This window comes from Aythya ferina (genome assembly GCF_964211825.1).
Source record: "Aythya ferina genome assembly, chromosome: 5".
Taxonomy (NCBI): domain Eukaryota; kingdom Metazoa; phylum Chordata; class Aves; order Anseriformes; family Anatidae; genus Aythya; species Aythya ferina.
Window position 1 is genome coordinate 52,535,887 of NC_140301.1, and position 24,386 is coordinate 52,560,272.

The window sequence follows — 24,386 nt, forward strand, 5'->3', positions numbered from 1 at the left end:
TATTCATCAGTTTATTTAAAAAGAAGGTATTTTATTTTATTCAACTAGAAGTATACACTATCACAATCAATCTCTTACTTCATTTTTACTAAAATATTTCAAATGAATGTTTTACACACATTATCAAAAAAATTTGTACTAATACTTTCGCTCCCCAAAAAAGCCAGAGTGGTTCAATAATAGGTAAAAACGCGTGCTAAGGTCTAAAGAATTTTGCTATGTACACAACAGCAGGTGCTAACTTTTCCAGTTCTTTGTAAATCATATACAGAAAATATAGCAGGGCTGTAAGATCACAGGTTTAACAGAAATCAAACTTTAAACTGATTTCTAAAGCAGCACAAATAGACTTTCCCCACATTATGAAAAATATACAATTTATCACTTTACAGTCATGCACTTCGTTTGAAAAAGATCAGTAGTACTCTTCCCCCACAGTTTCTAAAAAGATAAAAGGTCACTTTAACACTGGTTTATTTTAATACCTAATATTTGGATAAAAATGTGCCATTCTCAAACAAGGTTGTGCTCAGCAGTCTCACCGAGGTGCGAGGAGCCAGCTGCAGCTGGTTCCACCACAGCATTTCAGAAACTCACGGAAATGCCGTTCACATCTGTCCCTCCAACAAAAGCCAAGCGTGTGATTTTACTTCCCTTAAGCGAGCAAAGTCCGTTTGTGATCAGTGGATGCTTTCTCTGACAGAGGATCACAGAACCCAGGGCTGCACTCCTGAGGAAATTCCCTTGGACTTGCCCCAAACAGATCAATTCAATGGCTGCTATTGCAAGGGATGCTCCCCACCAACTTAACGTACACAGCTCCTCAGGTAGTTTTCACTGAAGACTCAGCACGTGGGTAAGTGAATGTAAATATGCACATAAAACATCTTTTTAGCCAACTGAAAGCTTAGCACCCAAGTCATCCTGTAAAGTCATTGAGCGTCATTTTAATCTGGGAAGACACTTCAGAGCTCAAAGGGAGCGAAGTATGAAGAGTAGCAAGCCAAAAAAGACCCCAAACCATAACACCCCAACACACAGCACCGTCATGTTCTTCTGCAAGATCAACAACGCACATCTTGCACTGAAGATCTATGCTGCCAAGCAGAATCATCAAAAAGCCAATCTTCACTCTAAGGCTGTTCAACTGAACTGCTGGCTACCCCGTTAACTGGCTCTTTAGGCTCTGCAGCACTAATGGACCTCAATTACAGTGCTGTCCTTTGTGCATGTGCTCTGCAGGTGGAATAAAAGCTTTGCTTAAAGTCATTGAATAGATTTTGAGAGAAATTTGATACAGGGAATATTGGAACAAGAATTACATAGCTGGCAAGGCTCGTAATCTGATTAGCACAGCTCTTGTCTCGCTGAGAGGACTTGCTAGTCTAATATACTCCTAAAATAGCAAGCACGTCATCATCACAATTAACTCCCTGAAAGTGCTGGCATGTTTGTGTTGCTTTAGTTAAAATTCACTGACGTAAATTAACCCTGTTCCCAATATGATTGAATTCTCTGCTTAATCCAGAGATTAGATACCAAGAAAATTAAAATGGGTTTTCAAGCAAATACAGGCAAAAGTAACCCCGTGTTACACACTACGTGTTAAGGAAGAGTGGTGCCTCCTGTTTGTATCACCTCTCCTGGCAGGAAAATCCTAAGGTATAAGTTGTGCAGGAGGACAAAACAATGAATGGTGACTAGAAACTGGAGGTCAAAACAAAAACAAAAAGGAGGAAATCGGGATGCCTCTGAAGATACTGTACGTTAAAGGAGAGTCATTGTCCAGAATGGATTTTTCCAGACTACACTGGACATAAATAGAATACTAGAGCTAGAATTAGCTAGCTCAGTATTTGCTGACTGAACAACAGTGAGAAATGACCTGCTGGGTGAGTGTGTCTGTGTTTTGGGGGAGGTTCTTGTTTTTTTATGTTTTTATTTTAATATCTGCACTGAATAATGAAATAATTCTTACTGCCTGGTATGTATTTTGGTTGAATTCTGGCTCTATTTTTTTATTACAGATTTTGGTTACAGATTAAAGGCTCTGACACTGCAAAATCTTTACCCACACAGCTACTTACACTACATGCCATGGGAACAATTCTCTATTTCATTCATATCTTGCAGCACAGGCCTCTTGGTATCGTATCAGTGCTCCGTATTAATATGATAAGACACGTCAAGAGCTCAGCTGGTAAAACAAATTAAGAAGAACTTATCCAGCTAATTCAGCTGTGGCCGTGACTGAGTCTTACAAAGAACAAAAACAAAATGATGGTGTTTGAGGTCACAAAATCTTCCAGCTAATCACTAAAATTGATGCAACATTTGAAGAGGACGCTTTGATCTTTACACATACCTGTCTTTAACATTATTTTACACCAATGAATTTAATAACCAAGTTCAGCTTCCTTGGACTAATGGGAAAGATGGGAAAGAACATTGAATGGAACACAGGGACAGCTGCTGTGACAACTTGGAAAAAAAGGGGGGAGGTCAAATTCTTACAACTATACAAGCAGCTACTCCACAATAGCAAAGTATGTCCCATTGTTTTATATACAGCCGTTTGAAGAAGGAAAAACCCACTTGTTTTGGTTCATTAACAAAAATAAAGCTTGAATGGCAGGAAGTAGTCTCAACTGACAGCCTGTGTTTATTGAGTTTTATTCAGCTCTGCAAGGTTGTTGTTTGGTTACCTTAGCCAGTAACCAATGTAAGTGAGGGATCCAGCACAAACATTAAAAAATACCCAAATCTTCCGTGTGTGAAAGACGAGCTGCTCTCGAAGATACTGTGAAAGTCATAAGCACTGTGAGGACGGCAGTTACTGCTGAATTATTTAGTAGTAAAAGCTTTACAGGAAAAGTGTTGTCATTTTTGTTGGGAATACTGGTGTGTGGCTAAGTGACTTCAGTTCATTCACATTATAACCGCAGAAATCTTGTGTCATTTGTTCATGAAAAAAATAGTTCATTAACAGCTCACACAGTGTCTCAAGATTTTCTGTACACTTGTGATGAGTACCACTGCACAAGGTACCGAGCGGTGCCGGTGTTTTAGCTCACCACTCGGTATATTACACAGCGCCTGGTGAAAACAGTTCTATTCCGTTCTTCGCAATAAGGACCTCAAAAAAAAAAAAATGTTAGCAGTTCAGGAGCCTGGCAGCCTGTAAGGTGGGAAATTCAAATAGCTTTCTCCTTGGAAGGTTCCAGAACAGCGCTGCCTGGAGCCACTAACCTAGCTATGAATCATTGAAAAGTAGGTGGACAGGAGTGATAAAAACTGTGACTTTTCCACGGGTTAAGGGTTCTTCTTGTTCCTCTCAGAAATGCTTTCAGGTTAGTTAACTCTACAAACAGACCATACAACAAAGCGGGTTTGAACTACGATACAAATGATGCAAGTCTGGCATTACTGGGTGCTTACCCCTTGAACATTAGTTCAGAGCACCACAGCCTGGACATCAGGCTGTTAGCTGCCGTATTTACACTATTGACAGTTACAAAAAAAGCCAAAAAAAAGGAAACCCTGAAGAAACTCAACCCCAACTCCCAAAGAACAGGCAGGCAGAAACCGTGAGCTCTGCCTCTTTTAGTCTTCACAGCATCACAGCCGACGGGGCAGCATTCCTACAATGGCCCCTTGAACTGGTTTCCCGAAAGGTGTTGCCTGATGGAGGGTTTGGAGCTCGCAGCATCACCCAGCTTTCGCCAGACAACCTGTAAGAAAAAACACAAGGGCGGGGTCAGAAAGGCAAGAATTAAAAACCAGATAAGGTGCAGAATTTGGCTCCAAGTCAGCATCAGGGATTTCCCGGAGCCGGGCTGTACTTCTCGGCAGGGCCACAGGATGGCACCTACGCACCAATGTCAATGGGAAAGGCATTGATGCATTTTTCTAATTAGCCTCTCTTGAAATTAGAACCATTTCTGCCTGGGGTAATAGTATAAAACAAATACACTAGGTTCAGAAGTTAAGTTCAATGTTAGGTCAACCCTGTCATGCTTCCAGAAATGATGTTACCGTAAGCAGAAAAGATAATAAAAGAGATAATAGTTAAAATTACACATGTATGATTTTTTAAAAACATACATTTTATCACTCTAGGGCCACTGGGGTAAGTGAGGCTATTTCTAAAAAATAAGAAACTTCAAAGCCCTTTATAGCTGCCTTGAGTCTACACAAAAATAATATTTAAAGAAAAAAACAGCTGATGACAGGCAAACATAAATTTGCTGGAGCATCTGGGAGCATGAAGTTAGAGTGTGTTACCTTTCCCCCTGCACGGCTACAAGGAGATGCGGTGGTAAGGAGACAAAACATCCCCCAAAGCAGACCCCATTTACTCCATGCTTGGCTGTGCTTACAGGAATCCCACAACCCAAGTGACGTGCCTCAGCCCTTGCCAAGGATTCTTGCAGAGATTTAGCTCTGTAAGACGCACTTGTGTTCTTTGCACCCCCTTTGTAGGGTTGAGGACTTTTTTTTTTCTTTTCCCTTTAAGATTTTTCCTGCTGTTTGCATGCAGGAAAGTGCTGTCTTTGTTCTTTCTGCTTCCCATTGTGTCCATAAAGATGCAGTCACCAACACACAGCAGCAGAACCTTCCATACTGAATGCTGTAGCACTTACCATATAAAACAGTAGTTTGATAAGACCCCACTGCAAGCAGTTTCAGAATTTAAAAGGAAGATTAGGCTCCTCTCTGCTGCTGTGAGGCACAAAACGGTGCCACTTGGGCTGACCTCCAGTGCGGACTTCTAAAAGAGAATGCTCCATGAGCATCCTCCTCCCTGCTGTGAGAACTGCTGTTGCTGTCAAACAGCAAATCCCCGTCTGCACGCAAGCCCTGTTCTCGCAGAAATCCCAAACTCTTTGTTCAAAGCCAAAACACGGCCAGGGTGGTTTGAAGGAGGTAGTGGCACAGCAGCAAACGCTGCGAAGCTGCCTTTTGGTACGAACGCTCACTGTACAGCATGTGGTGAGCTCAGTTTGCAGTGTGGCTGCCAAACCTGCTAGGGGTGCTAAATGAACCCCGCACATCCTAATGCTGCTCAGTGGCTTCAAACAAGACGACTCCCCCTCTGATGTCATACCTCATGGTTTAGGCTCAAACCCATTCAAGCTGCATGGCTGTAAACACAGCAACCGATTGCTGCTCAGTCCAAACCGAGCCCCTGTGGGCACAGTTGGAGTCAGCTGCAAGCAGGACTCACCTAGGCAGGGAGAGCCCTTTGTGGGGCTCGTGGTTAGCTGGAAAGCCACCCTGCACCCTTTAAGGCAGCAGAGAGGGAAGCATCTGCTGAACAAAGGCTGCTTGGTGCCATGAATGAGGCGTTCGGGTTACTGACACTGAAAGCAGCAGTCAGCAGAGCCTCGACCCTTCCCTTGTGCCTGCAGATCTCGTATCAAACAGGGCTTGTATGCAGACCAGTGCTCCCCTCCACTTACAACAAAAGAACACAAAAGACAGAGCTAGAATTACTGAGAGGCATTATTACATTGCACATTTCACGGACAATCGCCTTCTCCTTTTCACTCAGGTCCTCTTCGTAGTTGTCCTGCATTTGCCTGTCCAAATTTTCGTGGACCTCAAGGACCTATAAAAAAGCAATATTACAAAAGCATTATGCTTCTCTAATAACTAACAGTGTGCTCAGCAACTTCACAGCGTCACAGAATGGTTTAGGTTGGAAGGGACCTCTGGAGGTCACCTGGTCCAATGCCCTTGCTCATGCAGGCTTCTCCACTCCCTTCCATTAATTCCAGTCATGGGGCAACTGCGGGCAGCTCACGGGTTTTAGGTCTAACAGGGTTAGCCATCTGGGGAAGAGGAAAATGGAAATCTGTACCACTGGAAAACAGAGGATTGCCCACCGAGCAGCTAACGTGTGTGGTCTTCAATCAGCCATCAACTTTCAGATCTTAAACAAGCACAGCCCTTTCCACTCACCTTTGGCTGAAAACTGTGTTTAACCCATTTAATTTCTCAGTTCCTCAGAGACCCTGGTGACCGTGAGCAGGAACTGGGCTGTTATCACAGAGACCTGGTACCCAGAGATCCTGATCCCGTGCCCAGCTCCCACCCAGTGCCTCTTAGAGCTGGATCCAGCCAGCATGCAAAGGGGATGGAAGTGGGGGAAACCAGCATCCCAGGCCCCTGCGTGCTGACTGCCGTCCTCTGTAGGCACCTTGCCCAACATGAGGCTGGATGCAAGCACATCCCCTACACATGTCCCCACTCCCAGGATTGTAACCACAGCCTTAGGATAAAACCTGCCTGCTGGTAAACACTTCAGGCAGCACAAAAGCTGAGGAGCACAGGATCTGCCCACAGGGGAGCCTGGGGCACGTAGGTGCCTGCAGCACCCTGCCCCAGGGAGCCTCTGGAGGAGCGAGGCGCCGGCTTCCCTTTCCATCCTGCTTGTGACTGGGGGGTTCTTCCCACAATAGTAACAGGAGGAAAGCACTGCAAAAACAGGAAACGTGGCCGCTAAAGCACAGCAGCAGCCTGGAAGAGTGGGTGGGGGAGGCTCGGAGATCCTCCAACGCGTTTCTGAAAGGCAACCACCAGAGCTCACTGCCTCAGTAGCGCCGCAGGGAACCCTCAAAGGCGCTCAGCCGGCTTTGTGGGGCACCCCAGGTTGATCCACACAGCCCAAGGCACAGGATGCTTGCAAGGAGCTTGAGGCCACAACATTTAAAAGCCAACACAGATCACAGCAGCCATAGTGCATGAGGAGACTCCGTGGCTTGCAAGGCCATGCCAGGCCCCCCAGGAGAACGTTCCTGGACCTGGGAAGAAGCAGGTTTCCTTGTTATGGCTCCAGCAAGGACACCCCAGACCTGACAAGCCCAGTGCTGATGTCTGTGGGCCCTGTGGACTCCACCTGGCCTGCTGGCTGGGGCCACACTTCCCTCAGGAAGACATGTAAATCCACTGGGAAAGAAGCCCAGGACACTGAATAAAAAGGCAGTGGAAACATCCCACTTGTGACTTATTTTCTTAAACTAGCTTTTGAGTTGACAATGTTTGGAAATGGTGCTGCTTCTTTTCAGGAAAACTGACTGATATTTAACCTCTGTGGTTTATATAATGCTTGGAGGAGCATTCTCCAGGCCAGGCACAACCGGTCAGACACAGGAGGCGGTGGAGGAAGGCCTTGCGCACACCCTCCAGGCCGTGAGGTGGTTATTTAGAGAGACCGGGATGAAAGGCAGCCTCAGCTTCCAGCTGGACTCGCACTGATCCACAGGAACACCCCTCGTGCAGCCCAGAGCCTCTGCCTGCATTCAGGAGGCCTCACAGCACGAGGCGCTGCATCAGGCCCGTCAGGGAGCAGGAGCGCGCCCGACCTGCATAGCTCCCCCAGGGCTCTGCTGCTGCGGGGGAACGCGGCCATCCTCGTGTGCAGGGGTGAAGATCCCCAAATCACCCTGTGCCACCACCAAATAGCTCATGGTCCCTTCTCACAGTGATACAGCCCCACACGAAGCTCTGCAGCAGGTTTGTTTGTGCCCGTGAGCCTCCCCGGGGACCTATGGAGTGAGGACGGGCTTCGCCCTGTGCTGAGGTACACGGCACTGGCTGCTCCATGAAACGGGATCCAAGAGCAGATTATCTCCTGGTCTGGCTCGGCACAGCAATCCTGCTGCACTCCAACTGCATTATGTACAAAAATAGGTCATTCTCCTCAGGCCCTTAACCTACTTCCAAAATGCACCAGCTCCTTTTACGAACAGATCTGGGAGCGATCCTCTCACAAACACCAAATAGCCTCGTCCCTTTTAAGGGGAGAGGAAGGGCGAGAGAGATGCAAAAAGCGTGTATGTGCTGACAGAGACAACAGCTATTTTTTTTTGCTGAAGAGGAGGGAATTAATTATTGATCCAGCTGGACTGGCACTTCGAACTTGCTCGTCTGGAGCCGGTGTGCCTCTGACGCCGGGCTGCAGGAGAAGCCGCCTGCAGCAGCAGCTCGCGGCGCAGCACGCCGCCGGTGGCTGTCTCGCAGCTGAGAGCTGCCCGTGTCTGCAGGGCAAGTGTCAAGGGCAGCCGTGGCTCACTTCACTTAAAGATCACATCAGCTCCAGCGCCTGCTTCCACCAGCCATCCATCTCGCAGGTGCAGGACTCTCAGAGGATAAGAAACTGGTTTTCTATGACTTCCACTTAAAATAAAACTGCATTCCCTTGCCCGTGAGGTGTGAAGGGGTGGTGAGGCTCATTTCTTCCAGTGGAAATGTCTCATTTAACCTTGAAACCATCCCTCACAACAGGCACGGGCCCACTTCTGTGTCAGCATCTTGGGTATGGGAAACAGGGATCCAGGGTAAAAACCCAGAAGCCCACCCCAGGAAGGCCTGCTGGAGAGCAGTGTGCTCCCAGCACGATCCCCTGTGGAAGAAGGAGCGGAGCTGTGAGTGCTGACCCAGCCCGATCCGTTTTCAGGTCCTGCCAGGTGTCTCCTCAGCTAATTAGGAAGGGCCAGGTCAATGTTCCTCAGGTTACACAGCCGGGCTGTGAAATCGTCTGCGGCTCAGCTAAAGGCACCAGCCACAATTCAAAGACCGAGGATTCAATTTGCATCTAAGAAATTGGGTTATATCCTCCTCTGATTCTGCCATCTCTCCAGAAGCATACAGAAAAACAGAGCAGTGTAGCCAGGCTCAGGCCATCCCCTCCGTTTTGCTCTTCACTAAGCTTCAGTGACAGCTCTTGGCCCTCTGCAGACACCCCAGCACTACGTTGTCTCTCCCTGGGTGCCCTCCAGATCAGGGGGCTGCGGAAGGGACAGGCAATGCTCCCTGGCTCCTCACGCTGCTTTCCTGCCTGAGGACTCCACCTCCTGAAGTCCACGCTCACCACCTCCTGAAGACAACCTCCCTGTCACCAAGGTGCTGCTGCAGACGAGCTGTGCCGTGCTACAGATGGGCACGCTGACTCGTCTCGCTTCTTCCACGCTGCTATGCAAGCTGCGAGGGACACCTCGGGTATATTTAGCTCTCCTTCCTGACTGCGCTGACATCTGCGACCAAGACAGTGTCACCTCCAAGTCACCCAGCCCATCACATCCACCGCCCCTCCACCTTACCCTTCTGCCCCCACGCGATGCAGCTTTAAAACACAAACAAACAAACAGCACCAGGCTGGGTGACGGCAATAAGGCTTTGAAAGGGGCTTTGGAAGTTGAGGTAAGCACTTCTGTGAGAGGAAGCGCTCTGATTAAGGAATGTTTGCCTAAGGGTACAAGCCTCCCTGACTGTATTGATTTATAAGTCAAATGGACAGGGCCCTGGGGAACGTGGCACAGTACACAGTCGTGCTTTGGCAAGGGAACAGCCTGTATGTCCCACTAGGACTCTCCCCAAGTTTTGTCAGGGCCAAATCTTGCCTTACTCAGCATCAGTGGGAGCAACTGACTGTCTGCCTGATGGCTCTGTGCCCATCAGAGAGATGCTGCTGCTGGAGGAGTTGGATTATAGGCTAAATGTTGTTTTCTCATATTTGTCTCCTCCTCATCTCCCCACGTCTTTAGCAGGTTTGCTCAATTCCTAAGAAAAGTGCTTTGATGTTCAGTGAGATACTGAGATGTAGCATATGTACCTTTTATTCTTGTTAGCAAAAACAGCTGTTAGGAGTGCCAACCTGTCATTTTGCTCCTTATTTAGTAGGTGCAAATAAGCAAAAACTATTTCAGAAGCACAAATAAAGAAAACCCCTAAACGTGCTCAGGGAAAAACTTATTTAACGCTAAACCAAGGGCAAAGCTTCATCCACATAGCGTTCAGCTGCAGGAAAAAGCCACACGAGAAGCCTAGGGGTCATTACACGACTGAGCAGAGCTTTTTCTAATATTCAATGTCAGACAGGGTAAGTGCAAAGTCTCCTTTGTAGGCTACTTTCTTCTCCTCCTCAAGGGAAGGTCAGGAGCTGTACCATGGCGAGGGGCTAGGCCGGTAGCTGCATCCCCTTTTCCACATGCAGGGGCTGGCACTGAAAAAGCTGCCCGGTTCTGCAGGGTGCAGATAAGACCTACTCCATCTGCTGCAGCATGCAGTGGCCAAAACACGTTATCTTCCACCCAGTTTAAGATCTGTGGCTGGAGACCAAGAGCCACAGTTTTATTGTGTCACACGAAGCGGGGGGAGGAGAGGTTGAGACCAGAACCAGTTTCCTTCGTCCTTTCCATTTCCACCTGATTCTTGGAAATGGGCCACAGGATGGAAAATTAAAATCTCCTCGACCCTTGCTGCCACGCCGACTTACGGGAAGATTTCCTCCTCACTTCAAATCTGAGAATGTTTTTAACCCTAAGCCCGTGAGCGGGACACATCGCATGAGGTCAGTTGTGCCCTGTGAGATGTGGCTGCTGTGCCACCTGCTTCCTGTCCCCAGCTGAGGCGGTTTCCAGCGTTTTGAAGAAAGACAAACATGCCCCACCAGCCAAATTGCAAAATCTCAGAGGAGAGCTTCTTGCAGCCCTTCCTGGTGATCAACAAAGCTCTGAAGAAGAGAATTAGCACTAATAATATGGGCAAACAACCAAGCATCCAACTTCCTTCCAACCCTTTTGTATGCATCCTCGTGCCAGACATCCCAAATGCAATTTCCAGTTTCCGAGAATCTTCCTTGTTAACTTTACAATCATTTCCACAAGCTTATCAAACCACTGCTTTAAACCATTTACGTTTCTTGCCCTTACTTGGAAATTCAGTCCCATAACCCCTTAAGCAGACAGAAACTTAATTTCCCCCCAGAATGTGTTCATAACCAATTTATAACTATTTGATCTTTCGACTTAAAAAAATTATCATCTCTGCTTAATGTTTTCCCTCTCCAAATACAATGAAAAGCAGGAGCAGAAAGGTAGGAACCCCAGTCGGGGAAGCCACATTCGTTTAAAAACAACAGCAGTAGCCTGGAGTGCATCGGTGGCTTGGATGATTAGAGGAAATGCAAGAGAAACTGGATTAGTGACGAGCAAGAAGGAAAGGCAGCACAAAGTGTAGGAGAAATGAAGGTGTCACGTGCGTTCGCAATGTTCTGCAAGGTGTCAGCCTAGCAGATACTTATGCATATTCATACAGGAGTAATTTCACCCCAAAGTGACATACAGCATAGCCCAGGATGGAGCACAGCTTTCTGACAGCACCGAACCATTCACAACAAGCAAAGAAGAAACTTACTGGGAAAACACAGGAAAAATATATGTAGGAAACTGAGCTACCACTCATATATCCAGGGCTCCTCTGGGAAGCACTAAAAAGTGTATCAAGGGTATTGTTTTAATCCTTGATGATGCTGGACACCCTTCTCTGAGGATCCAAGAAGTTATATGATTGGGATTTACAAAACCTTACGTAAGCTGAATAAATCAAGATTTTCAGCTTGAAGGATCTTTCATAATTTAAATTAAAATTTGATCCAAATCAAACCAAACTTAACTTCCCTTTCATAACTCCTCACACAATGTAAGTGCACAGAAGATGAACTGCTTGAGGAACAGTCATCCAGTGTTTCTGAAACTTAACACGCTCAGGGGATCTTGCAGCTGCCCAGTGGAACCGACCTCCTGCCAGCGGCACCACTGCTTCTCCTAACACTTGGCTTTACCACTGCCACCTGACACATCTGTCCTGGAGCCAACAGACAGGTGCAAAAACGTAAGCTGAAAAAAATTTTAAACTAGAAAAATCATGGAACCTGCAGATCTCTGCTAAGAGCAACATCTGTGGCATTTATTTTGCTATTGGGTGCAAAGAGAAGTGCTTTGTTAGCACCAGGCTCTGGGTCTAGGCCAACCTAAGCTAGTGCTGGTGAAGCAGTGACACTGCTGGACCTTTTTTCTGGCTATGGCCACGGGGCTCTGAGCTCCAGACCAGCCATCTGGGAATCTGGAGGGTTTCCTGTGAATCCTGCTTTGATTTGGCAAAATCTTTGTAAGCTTATACATTTATTTTCAGCTTTAACAAATCCATGTACACATACACATCAGTATAGTCCAGCTTAAGCCTAACTTACTTATAGATTTCCCAGCCATCTCCATGGCACCTTTCAAAGGATTTGTGTTCCCATGTCTCTTAGATAACTTAGACTTGCTTAACTAGTCAACCATAGAACAGCAAGCTATTACATTATTTTTTTCCTGCTCATGGATGCTCACTAGGACTTGAGAAAATATTTCACTGCTATGAAATAACAATGTGAGTTTTCTCCTTTACCCCAGCTAGTAGGGTCCTGTGTTTTTTGTTGGTGAAGGTCATGACTTTAATACAGATTGATGATGCAGATATCTACATGGGTATGATGCCATGGTTTGTTGTGTGTTTATTTAAATAAAGTCTTTCTCCTCTGAAGACTGCTGCAAGCTTTTCAATAACAAAAAATATGTAGGAATTGAGTTTTTGTGTCTATTTTAAAAGCAGCACTTCTGTTGTCACTGTCACCCCTGAGACACAGTGCACACAAGAATGATGAACAGGAAGGGTAACCAACACCTTCAGCTTCTGTTGGAGGTCTCCCACCCAAAAAGTCATGTGTGATCCTGCTTAACTCTATTTGAAGCAATGATTGTTCATCATGATACAGGTGCTGATTACTGATAATGTGCCTCAGCGCTGACTTTCTATTTCTAATCATCATATTTCCATGAGAACAGCAAACATCCAGTTCTGCAAGTTAGTTGCACTGCGCTGCAGGCAGCCTTACCTTCATAGCATGCACAACAGCCTCTGGTTTCTGACCCACGGGGACATATCCTGCTGCAGGAGAAGATGCAAGATCAGATGTCATGCGAGCTGGACCCTGTTTAAATAAGAAGAGAAGACATGCTTTAATTATGTTTGGGTTATTTAGCAGGAAGGAAGAAAATACCCGCTAGCTTCTCTCAGATTCCGTCCCCTTCAGCCACCTGCAAAGACAAAAAACACCACTACCCCTCCTTCAAAAGTAATTTGATTTAATGCCATTTAAGCTCAGACTAGATGCATTCAGGCAGGAGATCACCCTGGTTTAAAGCTAAATTAGTTCAGGAAACATTTTTTCTCATTTAGGATAACTCTGTGCAAGGACAAGATCAAAGGGTGTTCATCCTTGTAGCCAAGGCAGCAATGCAAACAAGATGATTTTCCAGCATAGAGCGGTCATTTCTAAGAAGTTGCGTACATGAAAGAAACAGTTGGCGTAACATCATTGCGTTTTTGGCAATGCTTTCACATGACATCAAGTACCAATCTTCGGCTACAGAGAAAATTGTGAAGGCAACCTTAAAACAAGCAGATGTCCAAGCCTAATGTTGGCTGGGTTTCCTTCCAAAATGCTGGCCAGTTCCCCTGCATGAAGGATCCCGTTGGGAAAGATACCAAAGTTAGGTTTTACAAAAGATTTCTAAACCCCAAACAGCCCTGTAAGCACGTTTGATAGGGCTTTCCTTTTTAAGGCACCCCTCTTGGATTATGTGAGACACAATGGGAAGCACCCTGCCTGTCCCCAGAGTTTTGTATTTGCTTTGTAGCGCAGGGAGAAATCCACAATGAAACCATTGACCAAACCCGCATTTAGTCTTCGCGTCCCTTAGGAAATACAAAGCATGATTATGCTGGGGCCTGTGAAAGCAAATTAGGATGGCAGAGCGGTCTGTAGCACCATGGCAGGAATGCTTTCGCATGTGACATGAGGCTCTCCATTACCATCTTTTCCAGGTTTGAACACAGCGTGTTTTGTGCCTCATCTCACCACCTCGCCACAGCAGCCACACCGGGATGGCAGACCAACACAGGGCCATCTCGTCACATCTCACACCTCCAAACCTTCCACTTTTGCTACTGAAAGCGTTCATGTGCCTACTATAAAGCAAAGGACGGGCCGATCCATTAGGCCACAGACAAGGGCAGCATGAAGGGCACGGAGCCTTACGAGCCTGCGCCAGCAGTCTGTGCTTAGCCCATGTAAACCAACAGCCATTTACCAGCAAGTGACCTTCCTGAACCGAGCTGCTGGTGACACAACACTTCCCTTCCGACAGGCAGGCATCCCAGAGAAGGGAACATGAGACTCCGTACCTCCACAATAACTCTCCAAACAGATTTAAGGGGCTGATGGAGCACGGAGACCAAGCGACACTCACAGGCCTGGCACCTGCTGGCAGAGGGTCACGGCTCGCTGGAGATGTATGGCCACACGGGGACAAGGCCTCAGCCACCCCATCCAGCCCCAAAATGCTACACAGGAAAGGCTGGGGAGGGAGGGAGTGCCAGGGACTGAGCCCAGCCAGTCTACGGCTGTGCCTTAGGACTGCCAAAGGGGTTACGAATTTCTCTCAGGGCGGCTAAATACAGAGTCAGCCTCCCACAGAGGTCACAGGCATCGATACACGCAGCAGTGCCCTGATGTGAGCGTGAAAGCTGCCTTCCTTCCCGTAAATGACCAAGATCATGACAACTGGAAGCAGAATATTTGGGAGTTTGTGGCCATGAACCATGCTTGGCAAAGATCTTCCTCCACAGCCCCCGTTAGAAGTAACACAGGAAATACCAAGCAGAGGTCTAACATCCAATATCTCTTCTGAGCTGAGAGCAATCAGAAAGGAAAAGGAATTCTGCTGGATCCTGCAGCTGACAGCATTTTAAATACATCTTTCTGACAAAACTAGAGCAGAACACAAGGTCCCCTGTATGACAGGCGGCAGCAGCTTCTCCTCGCAGAAGCGAGGTAACTAATAAGCTACAAAGCACTCCCGTGTTCGTAATCGCTCTCGAAATTATTACAGAATACAAATGAAACCGGGATGATTAGAGAGAAATGCTTTCTAAAGAGTTTGATCATACTGCACTGATTACCACGCCGACATGAGGAAAGCAATCCCACAAGCACAGCAATGCCCTGGATGTGTGTGATCACGGGGAAATGCCCAAAGGGCCGGGGCCCTGCGGGTACAAGTGGCTGAGATCTGGCAAGGGCAATCAGCTGAGCTCCACCTGAACATGGGCAGAGGATTTGACTCGGGATGAGAAAAGTGATGTTAAAGAATGGGGGCTGCAACGAAGGAGGTAGACCCAAACCTTGCTATCAGTGTCTCAGTACCAGCTGACTTCATTTCTAAAGCAGGCGTGATCCTTCCTCTTTAGGGTGGAAGCCAAAAAACCACCAGCAAACTGAAATGGACGTGAATGTGGCTGCGTGCAATGGTCACCAGTGACAGAGAACCATGTAAGAGACTTGCATGAGAGGGCACAGAAAAACACGTGGCAGATCTGCTGTGCTGCAAGCCATGGACACCTTCCCCCTGCTGAAATGGGAGACTGCGACCACAAAAGGCTGAAGAGGCACAAGAAGAAAGCAAGGGAGCAAGGAAGGATCTCACCAGTATCCCTGCTCTCTGCAGCTGTGGGCATCAAGTAAAAATACCCACGTGTGGCCAGGAAATAGTCTACACCATCTAGGGTAGCTTAATATGTATTCATCATTACACTGAGATTATACAAGTGCACCCCTCAAGAATGATCTTTGCAGACATAACTTTCTACAGGTGTTCAGGGGCTTTGTTCCCACCGATTTCAGTGTGGTTCGCAAACAAGCTTTAGCCAAACTCCTATCAGCTTCCTGCACTGAGGCAAATGTGAAGGAGGCCAGAAAAGAGGGGAGCTGGAGCGAGCAAGGCAAGGAATGACAGCATACCCAGCAGGATGCACGGCCGGCCTTTGGAGGATGGGGGAGAGGAAAAGGGGCAGAGTTCACCCATAGTGTTAGCTGAAGGGGAGGAAATGGAAGGAATTGGAGATAAGGTCAAGGTTGCTGAACTGGAAAACTGCCAGCAGTGGGAGAGAAGGGAGGCAGCGGGAAGAGAAAGGATGTGAAGTTTATCCAGCAGGAAAACAGCTGAGATGAAATTCAGGGGAGGGGGAATCAGAGATAGGAGACTGCAAGAAGGGCAGGACGGAGAGGGAGAGATCTCAGGCAGTCAGCATTAAGGCACTAGCTGAAATCACACAGATGGAAGAGATTTCTCGTGCCTAAAGCAGACACATTTGGAAAACTGGGTAAGAAGTACCACGGCTGCACCCCAGCACTCCCCCTTGGCTCCTGAGGACCTCCAGCACTCAGCACCCCGTGCCCTTCCTGCTCCTCAGAGCTGACGCTCCCACAGCCGCGGGAACACGCCTGACTCAGCACCCTGACAGACAGTAATAGCAAGGTTAACCTGCTCACATCCTACAGAGCAGGAATTGTCCATACAGGCAAAAAGTGATACAGAGTGTTTGGGGGCACGCATCGCTCTCAATTTCTTCTCCCTGCTCGGTTTTGTCAGACGTGCACTCTCTATACTAGATGTTGGGGGCTTTTCCACTCGCTAGGCTTTCAGGGAGTTCAGTAGCTCAGAGACAGTTCGCTCCTCATCCCCCAGCACGTGGCTGAGATGTCACATAATTGTTTAAATGAACGGCACTAAAAGACAGCTCAGAACTCGTGGAAAAGGACACCACAGATTTATAACAAAGCTGTTGAGAAATACCATCTTGGCTGTTTTTCTCGTTTACTTCTGCCGAAGCTGAGCCACCTAATGAGAGGCTGAGTCATTTCAAAAGGCAAAGTTTCTTATTCTCTGTGGCCTCAAGCAGCTTTGGAGTTGCTCCAGGTTTAAAGCAGCAGAGATGAAACTGGAAGTTAGCTCATTTAACTCACCAGCCACATGAGGAATTTGTTATTTAAAAAGAAGACTTTGGTACATCTCCATTGTGGCTTCAGGTGCTCACCTCAGTAGAATTACAGGGCACACCTCTTGCTGCTTCAGCCACAGAGACACTGCCAAAAGAAAGGTTTGCCCAGTGGGGAGAGCACCAGCCTACGAGTGGCTGTCTCTAAGAGCTCAGGTCTGGTAAAGAAGCACACTTCTGTGTGAGCCCCCCTCAGAGCTCTCCCAACAAACCCAATGTCTGTGAGGAGATGCACAGTCCAGCTGTATCATTAACAGGCTAAGAAAAGAGAGGAGGATCCCTGCAGTCTCCCACGTCAGAGGATCCTTCCAGCAACATGCTGTGCACGGGAGGTAAATCTTCCAGTTCTCTGCCTGCTAGGAATTACGCACGACCTGGTGGCAGCCTCCAGCCCAAAGCAGAAAACAAAACGGATAAAAGCAGCCCCAACGTGCTACCCCTGCCCAGGACCCAAAGAGGATCACCGAAGCAACAGCTCTGGTGTCAGAAGGAAACTCCAAAGGCTACAAATACGGCCAAAGATCCTTTTTAATCTGACACCAAAAAAATGAGGAGCAGAGGCCTGAAGTGCCACTGCTGGAGAACATCTGCGGCTGCCGCGCATCGAGCACGATGGCACTGCCATCAGGCCACGCTGCCTAATGAGGCCGAGCTGGCTCCGTCTAGCTGCGTGGGATGCGGTCCAGCACAGATGCTGAAAAGCCCCGCGGTCGATGCTCCATTCTTCCTACATATCTGGAGGAACAAAATTAATAAGAGCATAACTGCGCACACTGGGAACTCCCGATAATGGCACACCTCCACAGAGGCAAAATAAGGCTTAAAATATGAACGCTTCTTAATAATAATGGGAATACTCCGGGATCCAAGAAGAAAAGAGTCTAACTGGGGATGACAGGTGCCTGTTCTTTTATAGGTTTTGGTTTGGAAATCTCAAAGAGGAACAATGAAATTGCAATAAACAATTTCTCCTTGATTCCTCCAGGGATCTGAAAAGACACAAGACCTTGGTCCTGACATCAGTTTTCAATCTCCTTCTCCTCAATTATATTCTGTGCTTTAATGACATCCTCTCCTATCTCAGCTCCAGGAGAGCTATTCCTGCTCTTCAGAAAGGCTGCAAAAAGAGAACTAAGTTTCAAAACCCAGAGGAAGGTTGCATGCTGACTGTGCTTCACCAGCAGCCACAGCCCAGGCACTGAGACCCGAAGTGGGGCATGTGAGCAAACATCAGTGCTTCTGAACCTCATATCTTCTTGTCTTCTTTTAATTTTTGTCCATGATTTCCAAAAACAGGCAGACGTTTAGGGTTCAAATGCGATTAAACACACCGCAATGTTCTAATGGCGTACCTCAGACAGTGTTACAGCTAAATGGAATCATATTAGAAGTTTTTATTGCCGAGGCAGAACAAGGAAAATTACATTATAGGCAGGCCCTGCCAGACAACTCTGGCAATAAAATTCCCAGGCATGAAGATTTATCTCACGGTGGCTTTGTGTGCAGCCTACTTACCCAGGTTGGAATTAAGGTTGGGCCCTTCTCTAGCTCTCATCACCATCCAGGTGCTGTACATCAATCAAGGTGCCCACGCTGCTCTGTAAATTGGGAACCGCTGAGGGACGGGTAAGCAGTGAGGCAGTGGCAACACGCCCACAGCCACGTGGGACGCAGGTGGCAGAGGCAGGCAGAACACGGGAAGTCTCCTCTGCCAGCCCCAGCCCTGGGCGTGTGATGCTCCGGGGCTTTGCATCCCTTCCTCCGCTGCCGTGCAGAGGGGTTAACAGCTCAAACAAAGTGAGTGTGCCATGTGGCTATGAACCAGGCTGATTTCACTCTCCCTTCCTCCAAAGCCCCTTCCCTCCTTCCAGCATCTTCCCGTGCCCCTGGTGCTGTGCCTTGCTCTCGGAGGGGTCCGTACCGATGGCACCCTGGCTCCTGGCTGGCTGCAAGGGGGACATTTCCCTCTTGAAATGACCAGCACCAGTTCCTCTGCAAACCACGCTGCCAAGTGCTGTATGCCTGAGCACAGGACACCCTCGCCACAGCCAGGGAGCGCCCAGCTCTGCTGCGTGCCCAGGCTGCCTGGCAGATGACCCGAAGGCACGGCGACACTTGGTTATTTCCATTATTAGGTGCCAGCTGTGCGGAAACCTGCTGGTATCCAGTCCTAACCAAGCGGTCCCTCCTTGTGCATGTAAACAGCAGCACAGTCCCGCGTTCCCAAATCCCCAGCAGGCTGTGTTGTACTGTGACTGCTGGGACACCCTGCCACCAGAGACGTGAGCAGAGACAAGTGGGATGCAATGCAGACAGACACCGGCTCCCTAGCACAGCGCCGTCCTGCTGGTCCTGGCCACCAGCAGGACTGAGTGCAGGAGTCACCAGTGCTTCCAATTAGCATCTCCCCTGTCAAATGGAGGGATTTTATTGCAGATGCTAATCTCCTTCAGCATGACTTAATTTGCTCCCTTTAATCATGGAAAGCAGCTGGTCACGGAGATGTACAAATCCATGAATTAACCACTGGATAACCAGCGTGGGAGCCGGGCTGTGCCTGCACTGCGCAGCCATCCCGCCAGACAGCGTGCATCTTCGGGGCCTCCACCAAGCTCACAGAAATCTGCTTCAGCAACCCAAAGTGCTTACACGGCCCTTTTGATTAACAGAGAAACCATTTAACTGCTTCGTTGCTTTCTGAGCACAAACATTGAGGACAAAAGAAGAGCCGTCCTCCCGGCAGGCAGGGCACCCCGCTCGCTGCAGGGGCTGTGCAGGGGCACGGAGGGGAAGGGAGGCTTTCAGGGCCTGCTGAGACCGAATAAACAAAGCCAGGGCGTTGTTTGCCGCTGGGTCAGCATCTACAAACAGGAAGGGCGTCTGTTATCAGCCCCACACCAACAGTGCAGCTCCAGCCCTAGGAAACTCCTCGGTGCCTGCGAGCTGCTGAGACAGCTTCCTCCGGCTGCGGGTACGAAGGGAGAGCAGTTGTCCTTTGGTGTACGCCGTCAAAAAGCACCACAGCCAGCTTCAGCTGCCCCCCAGGCTATGAAATTATTACTGACGTGACAGATTGGGAGCACTTTTAGCCCGTAACCACCTGACAGAAACAAAGAGAAGTGCTCTGGACAGAACAAGCCCACGCTGCGCCCACGGACGGAGTGCACTAACTGCAGCTGACTCACAGGGGCACTGTCAGCACAACTATTTGGAGAGGTGCTGGCTCTCTCACCAGAGGAACATCAAGCACACTGGATTTCACAAGGAAGCAGTGGGTATTTTTAAGACTTCCCTGCCTTTGAAGCACATCCCCTGGTTTGGGGATGGCCCGGCTGGGAACGGCCAGGTGGGCAGAGGATGGCGTCCAGGTGCCACTTGTCCCCATGGCCACAACCCCCCTCCAAGGTCTCCACCTCAGCTTGGCTGCTCCATTGCTGGTGAAGCAGCCTGCTCCGAGGTCTTTGGGCATGAGGGTCTGCAGAGCCCCCGCATTTAGCCCAGACCCACTGATGGCCCCATAGTTAACACACGTGGCAGTGAAGGTGAGAACGCAGAGCAGAGCATCAGGACACCAATTGTTCCCACCTCCCGCAGTTACCTGTACTGGTGGATGACGGATAAGGACTGTCAGCGTCAATTTTGCTCATCAAATCCCCAAACTTTGTCACTGCCCAACTTTGTGCTGGTTGGCTGCTGGGGACAAAAAAGCCACCCACTGCTCAGAGACCCCACAACAGCGGCTGATGAAGGGCGGCCGCCTTTCAAAACGCATTGGCTTGTTCTCAGCCACTCGCAGTACGCTCTGAAGTTTCACAATGGCCCTCCCCGGGCTGCGAATTCTGCCTCTCCCCCCACAGACCTTTCATTTTTATTTTCCCTCCCGCAGCCTATTGCCGCAGCAGCAGAAGGGCCGCCGTGAATCTCTGCCTTTGTCTGCTCGGCAGCAGCAGCACGGCGGTGCCAGCAGGAAGGAGCTGCCTCCTGCCATTGTTCCCCTGTGCCCACAGAGGCAGCCTGGCCTGGGGAGGGCCATCGGTGGCCCCTGCAGGGTGTCCTCCTCCGGCACACCCAGCGGGAGCAGCGAAACCCACAGGGCTCCTCCGGGTGCTGCCGCTGGCCACCAGCCCCGGCACAATGGGAGCTGTCATCTCCGGCTGTTTCAAACCTGGTTTTAAAAGCCAGGCTGGCTCTAAGAAGCCAGTCCAGCTCTGCTCCCGGAGGGGAATGGATTTACTCCCACGCGAGCCATGGGGGGGATGAGCAAACAGCAAACCTGCCCCGGGTGCCCCCCGCCAGGACCGGGCTTGGGCTACAGCCACGCTTCCCCCTGCTCTCTGCTAGTGCCAGGCTGGTGCAGGATAAATTTGGCAATGCCCCTGCAGGGAGCTGAGGGAGAGAGACTGAGTCATTTTCTTGCTGTTCCTCTGCCCTAACCCTCGTATCAGAGAGGACCGAGACCACCGTAGCTCCAGCTGGAAGAAGGCAGGACTGGCAGTGGGTCGGGTTCAGGCGCCGCGTGCCCTCGCACCACCTCCCCTCGCCGCCCCTGCCACCAGCTCGGCAGACAGCCGGCACGTCAGCCGGGGAGCCTCCCGGCATCCATTTCCCCCCATCTCACGGCTTCTCTTTACACCTACACACCACAAACATTTGGGTTTGTTTTTATCAGAACGTACGTGCCATATGGTAAACGGAATACGCTCTCCACACACATCTTTGCAAAGCAGAGCTACAAAACGTGGCCAGTGGCGACGGGAAAGAAAGGGCAGGAGCCAGGCACACCAGAGGAGCAGGGGCAAGTTTATGTGAGGTGCTGCAGCCGGGCAGCCTGAGCTCAGTCCCATCCCTGGGCTTTGCTTTTTGGAGGAAACAGTCGCTGGAGAAAAATGCCATGGGAGGCAGTGGCACGGAGATAAACCTCTGCTGAGTGCCTCCACCTCTCTGCTACTGCACCACTCCTGTCCTGCTCACCTGTGCTTTCCTCCCAGGTTTTGCTATGGGCTGGATCTAGGAAGGATAAAGGTGCTGTCTCTTCCCAGCCTGGCCTCTAGTCTTAAGCAGACTCCTGAGAGATACAGGGTTGGATACCTGGAGGGAGCAAATCTCACTTTTCTTCAGGAGGTACTTAAAGCAGGGGCTGCTAGGATAGGAAATGGCACCATCATCTACCTCTGTCTTCCTAAAAGAGGGAGCTTTGCTCAGCCCTCAGAAAGCACACCCGTAGGCACTGATCCCTGGGGACTCGGGGCTCAGGACCTGGGATGACCCCAGGTGCCTTCCTCCAGCTCCATCCTCCCGCACTGGCAGGGAGGGATCCCCTCAGCAAGGGATCACGCCCAAAGCTGGTGCAGTGCAACTCCACACAAAACCTTACGGAAGGGGAAGGCAAGACTTATCTGAACCTAAAGTGACATCACTGACACCCCCACACCCACAAACACACTCCCCCAAAGGTGCGTGTCCCCGTGGTGTGGTCAGGTCGCTGGGTCTGACACTGGGGACAGGGCCACCAGCCAGCAAGTCCCAGTGACAGCTCTGGCATTCCTCTTACTGATGGCATTTTTGGGACAGATTTTTTACAGCCTTCACGAGTCAGTGGTTATTCTGGGCTGATCCTTATCTCAGAGCCCTGCTTACTCACCCCCCATAAACCCCAGGAAACTGCTGCCTGTTGTCTCCCTCCTTTCGGGTACCTTCTCTCAGCCTTCCCCCAGAACAGGCAGATGTTCAGACGCGATGGCACATCCCCTGCAACCCCGCCGCCATTCCCCCCTTATCAGGGATCGGGTCTTCCAGCGACGAGCCAGCTGTGCCATGCCCTTATCAAAGCACGGAGCTCCTGGTCCTGATGCAAACCACACACCCCCCAGTGTTTACCCAGTTGTTTGCTGTCAGCTGTGTCTCCGGTTATCAGCACGGGCCATTCCTGCATCCCTGGCTCCAGCATTCCTCCTGGTGCTTCATGTGCCCATTTCCATCCCCTAACATTTATTTCCATTGCAGACCTCTGCAGTTACTTCCACCAGCGGCAGGGTTCCTATTACAAATCACACCTACACTGCTAGTAGGTTTTAAGCCTAAGCCAGCCAGGCTAGCTCCAGTTGTTAGTAAAAGGCTGGATCACTTTTAACAGTGTTTTGTGCCAACGTGGATAAACAGCTCCTCCAGGCAGCTTAGGAGCTTGCACAGGCTGCCACAGCACCCAACAGGAGGCAGACACCAAAAGGACCGGAGAAACAACAGGGACACAAGCTGCGGGCCATGCCCCAGCCCCAGCATTCATCCTCAGCTTTGCTTAGAGATCTCCAACGCTCCAGAAACCAGCAATGAAGATTCTACCTCTTAGCAAATGAACTGCTGAAATGTGGCTATTGGTAACAACATCGCAGCCTTGCTGCTGTGGGTGCGGAATTTCCTTGTCCCCCGTGCCTTCTCCTCATGTCAGGATCATACCTGGCAATTATTAGATGTTAAGCAGTGAGTAAGGTAACTTTACAGAGAGAGATCCCACCTCCCAGTCTTCATTCATCACTAGATAAATGATGGAGAAAGCCTGGGAGAGAAACAGCTCCACAGCAATGCTGTAGTGTTCCAAAAATTAAATACTGCCTCTCAGTATGCATCCCTGGGGGATCCTGGAGCACTTAGCGCCATTTAACTTAGTGATAAAGAAATGCCTGAAAGCCGTGCTACGGGGTGGGTGACCCAATTCCTCTGGGGCAAAAATGGAGGTGCAGAGAGGTAAAAAAGCAAGGCACGTTCACGGGAGGAGAGTCCCTCCACGATGGCAGACAGAGATTCCAGTCCTGATCCACAGAACCGTGCTGACAGGGCTCTTCTTCCCCTGCAACTGCCAATTACCTGAAACTGACATTTTTCTTCTAAAACTCCGTGTTACCTTAATATAATTTCCATCTCACTAACCAGAGGTGAGACCATATCAATGGGCAATCCAGGCTCCTCAGGCAATGCCAACAAACAACAATGCAGGTCGGTAACTCCCCCCTCGTATTGTTAAAATCTCCAGACAAGCCGTGAGCTGGATGAGTTTCGAGGACAGGCTGAGCATCACCTTCTCTGCGCTCTCCAGACTCAGGTCTGAGACTCCCTGGTAGCCAACAGCTCCCCGAGGTAAATCAGAGGGCTGCTAACTGGAGGGCAGTACCTCACCCCAAGCGCTGTCCCATCCACATGACAGAGCCACGAAGGAAACACATACACGGGTGAAAAAATCTGTTTCAGGTACCACAGAGAACCAAAGTACAAAGACAAAGCAACAGCCCGGGTGAACAAATGAAAGCCCAAGTTCTCCAAGGATGCGGTGGGGTCATTTCCATCAGTGACACCCCAACACTGAGCTGGCTGGTGGATCCTCAGCAGTACAACACTTACAGGTAGCCCAAAGTCAGCTCCTGTGCCTGGGACATCACTGGACTCGAGGATGAGCTGGGCTGGAGGCTGCTGGTGATGGGAAGGATCGAGCCAGCCCAACCTACTTGCCTTGGAGCCTGTCCCTTCCCTTGCAATGGCCTGGGAACTAAGGCCTGGGGCTTCTACTGGGTATTGGTGACTGCTGCACACCACAGAGCAAATCTGTAATTGTCTGCCTGCATGAACAGCCAGAGTGTCTGCACAGACTGCAACTGTGAGTGTCGTCTGAT

The 24,386-nt window shown here is 49.4% G+C and overlaps 1 protein-coding gene across 3 annotated transcripts in view; it reads right to left on the reverse strand.

Moving 5' to 3' along the window:
• Positions 1–10: 10 nt before the first annotated feature.
• Positions 11–24,386, reverse strand: part of CCDC85C (coiled-coil domain containing 85C) — a 105,046-nt gene continuing 80,670 nt past the window's right edge. For all 3 annotated transcript variants that reach the window (XM_084522274.1, XM_084522273.1, XM_084522275.1), the window contains 3 exons: positions 12,722–12,817; positions 5,513–5,611; positions 11–3,731 (listed from right to left, as the gene is read on the reverse strand). In XM_084522274.1, the coding sequence (XP_084378400.1) occupies positions 3,642–3,731; positions 5,513–5,611; positions 12,722–12,817 (285 nt within the window). In that variant the 3' untranslated portion in view covers positions 11–3,641. The remainder of the gene's footprint in view (positions 3,732–5,512; positions 5,612–12,721; positions 12,818–24,386) is intronic.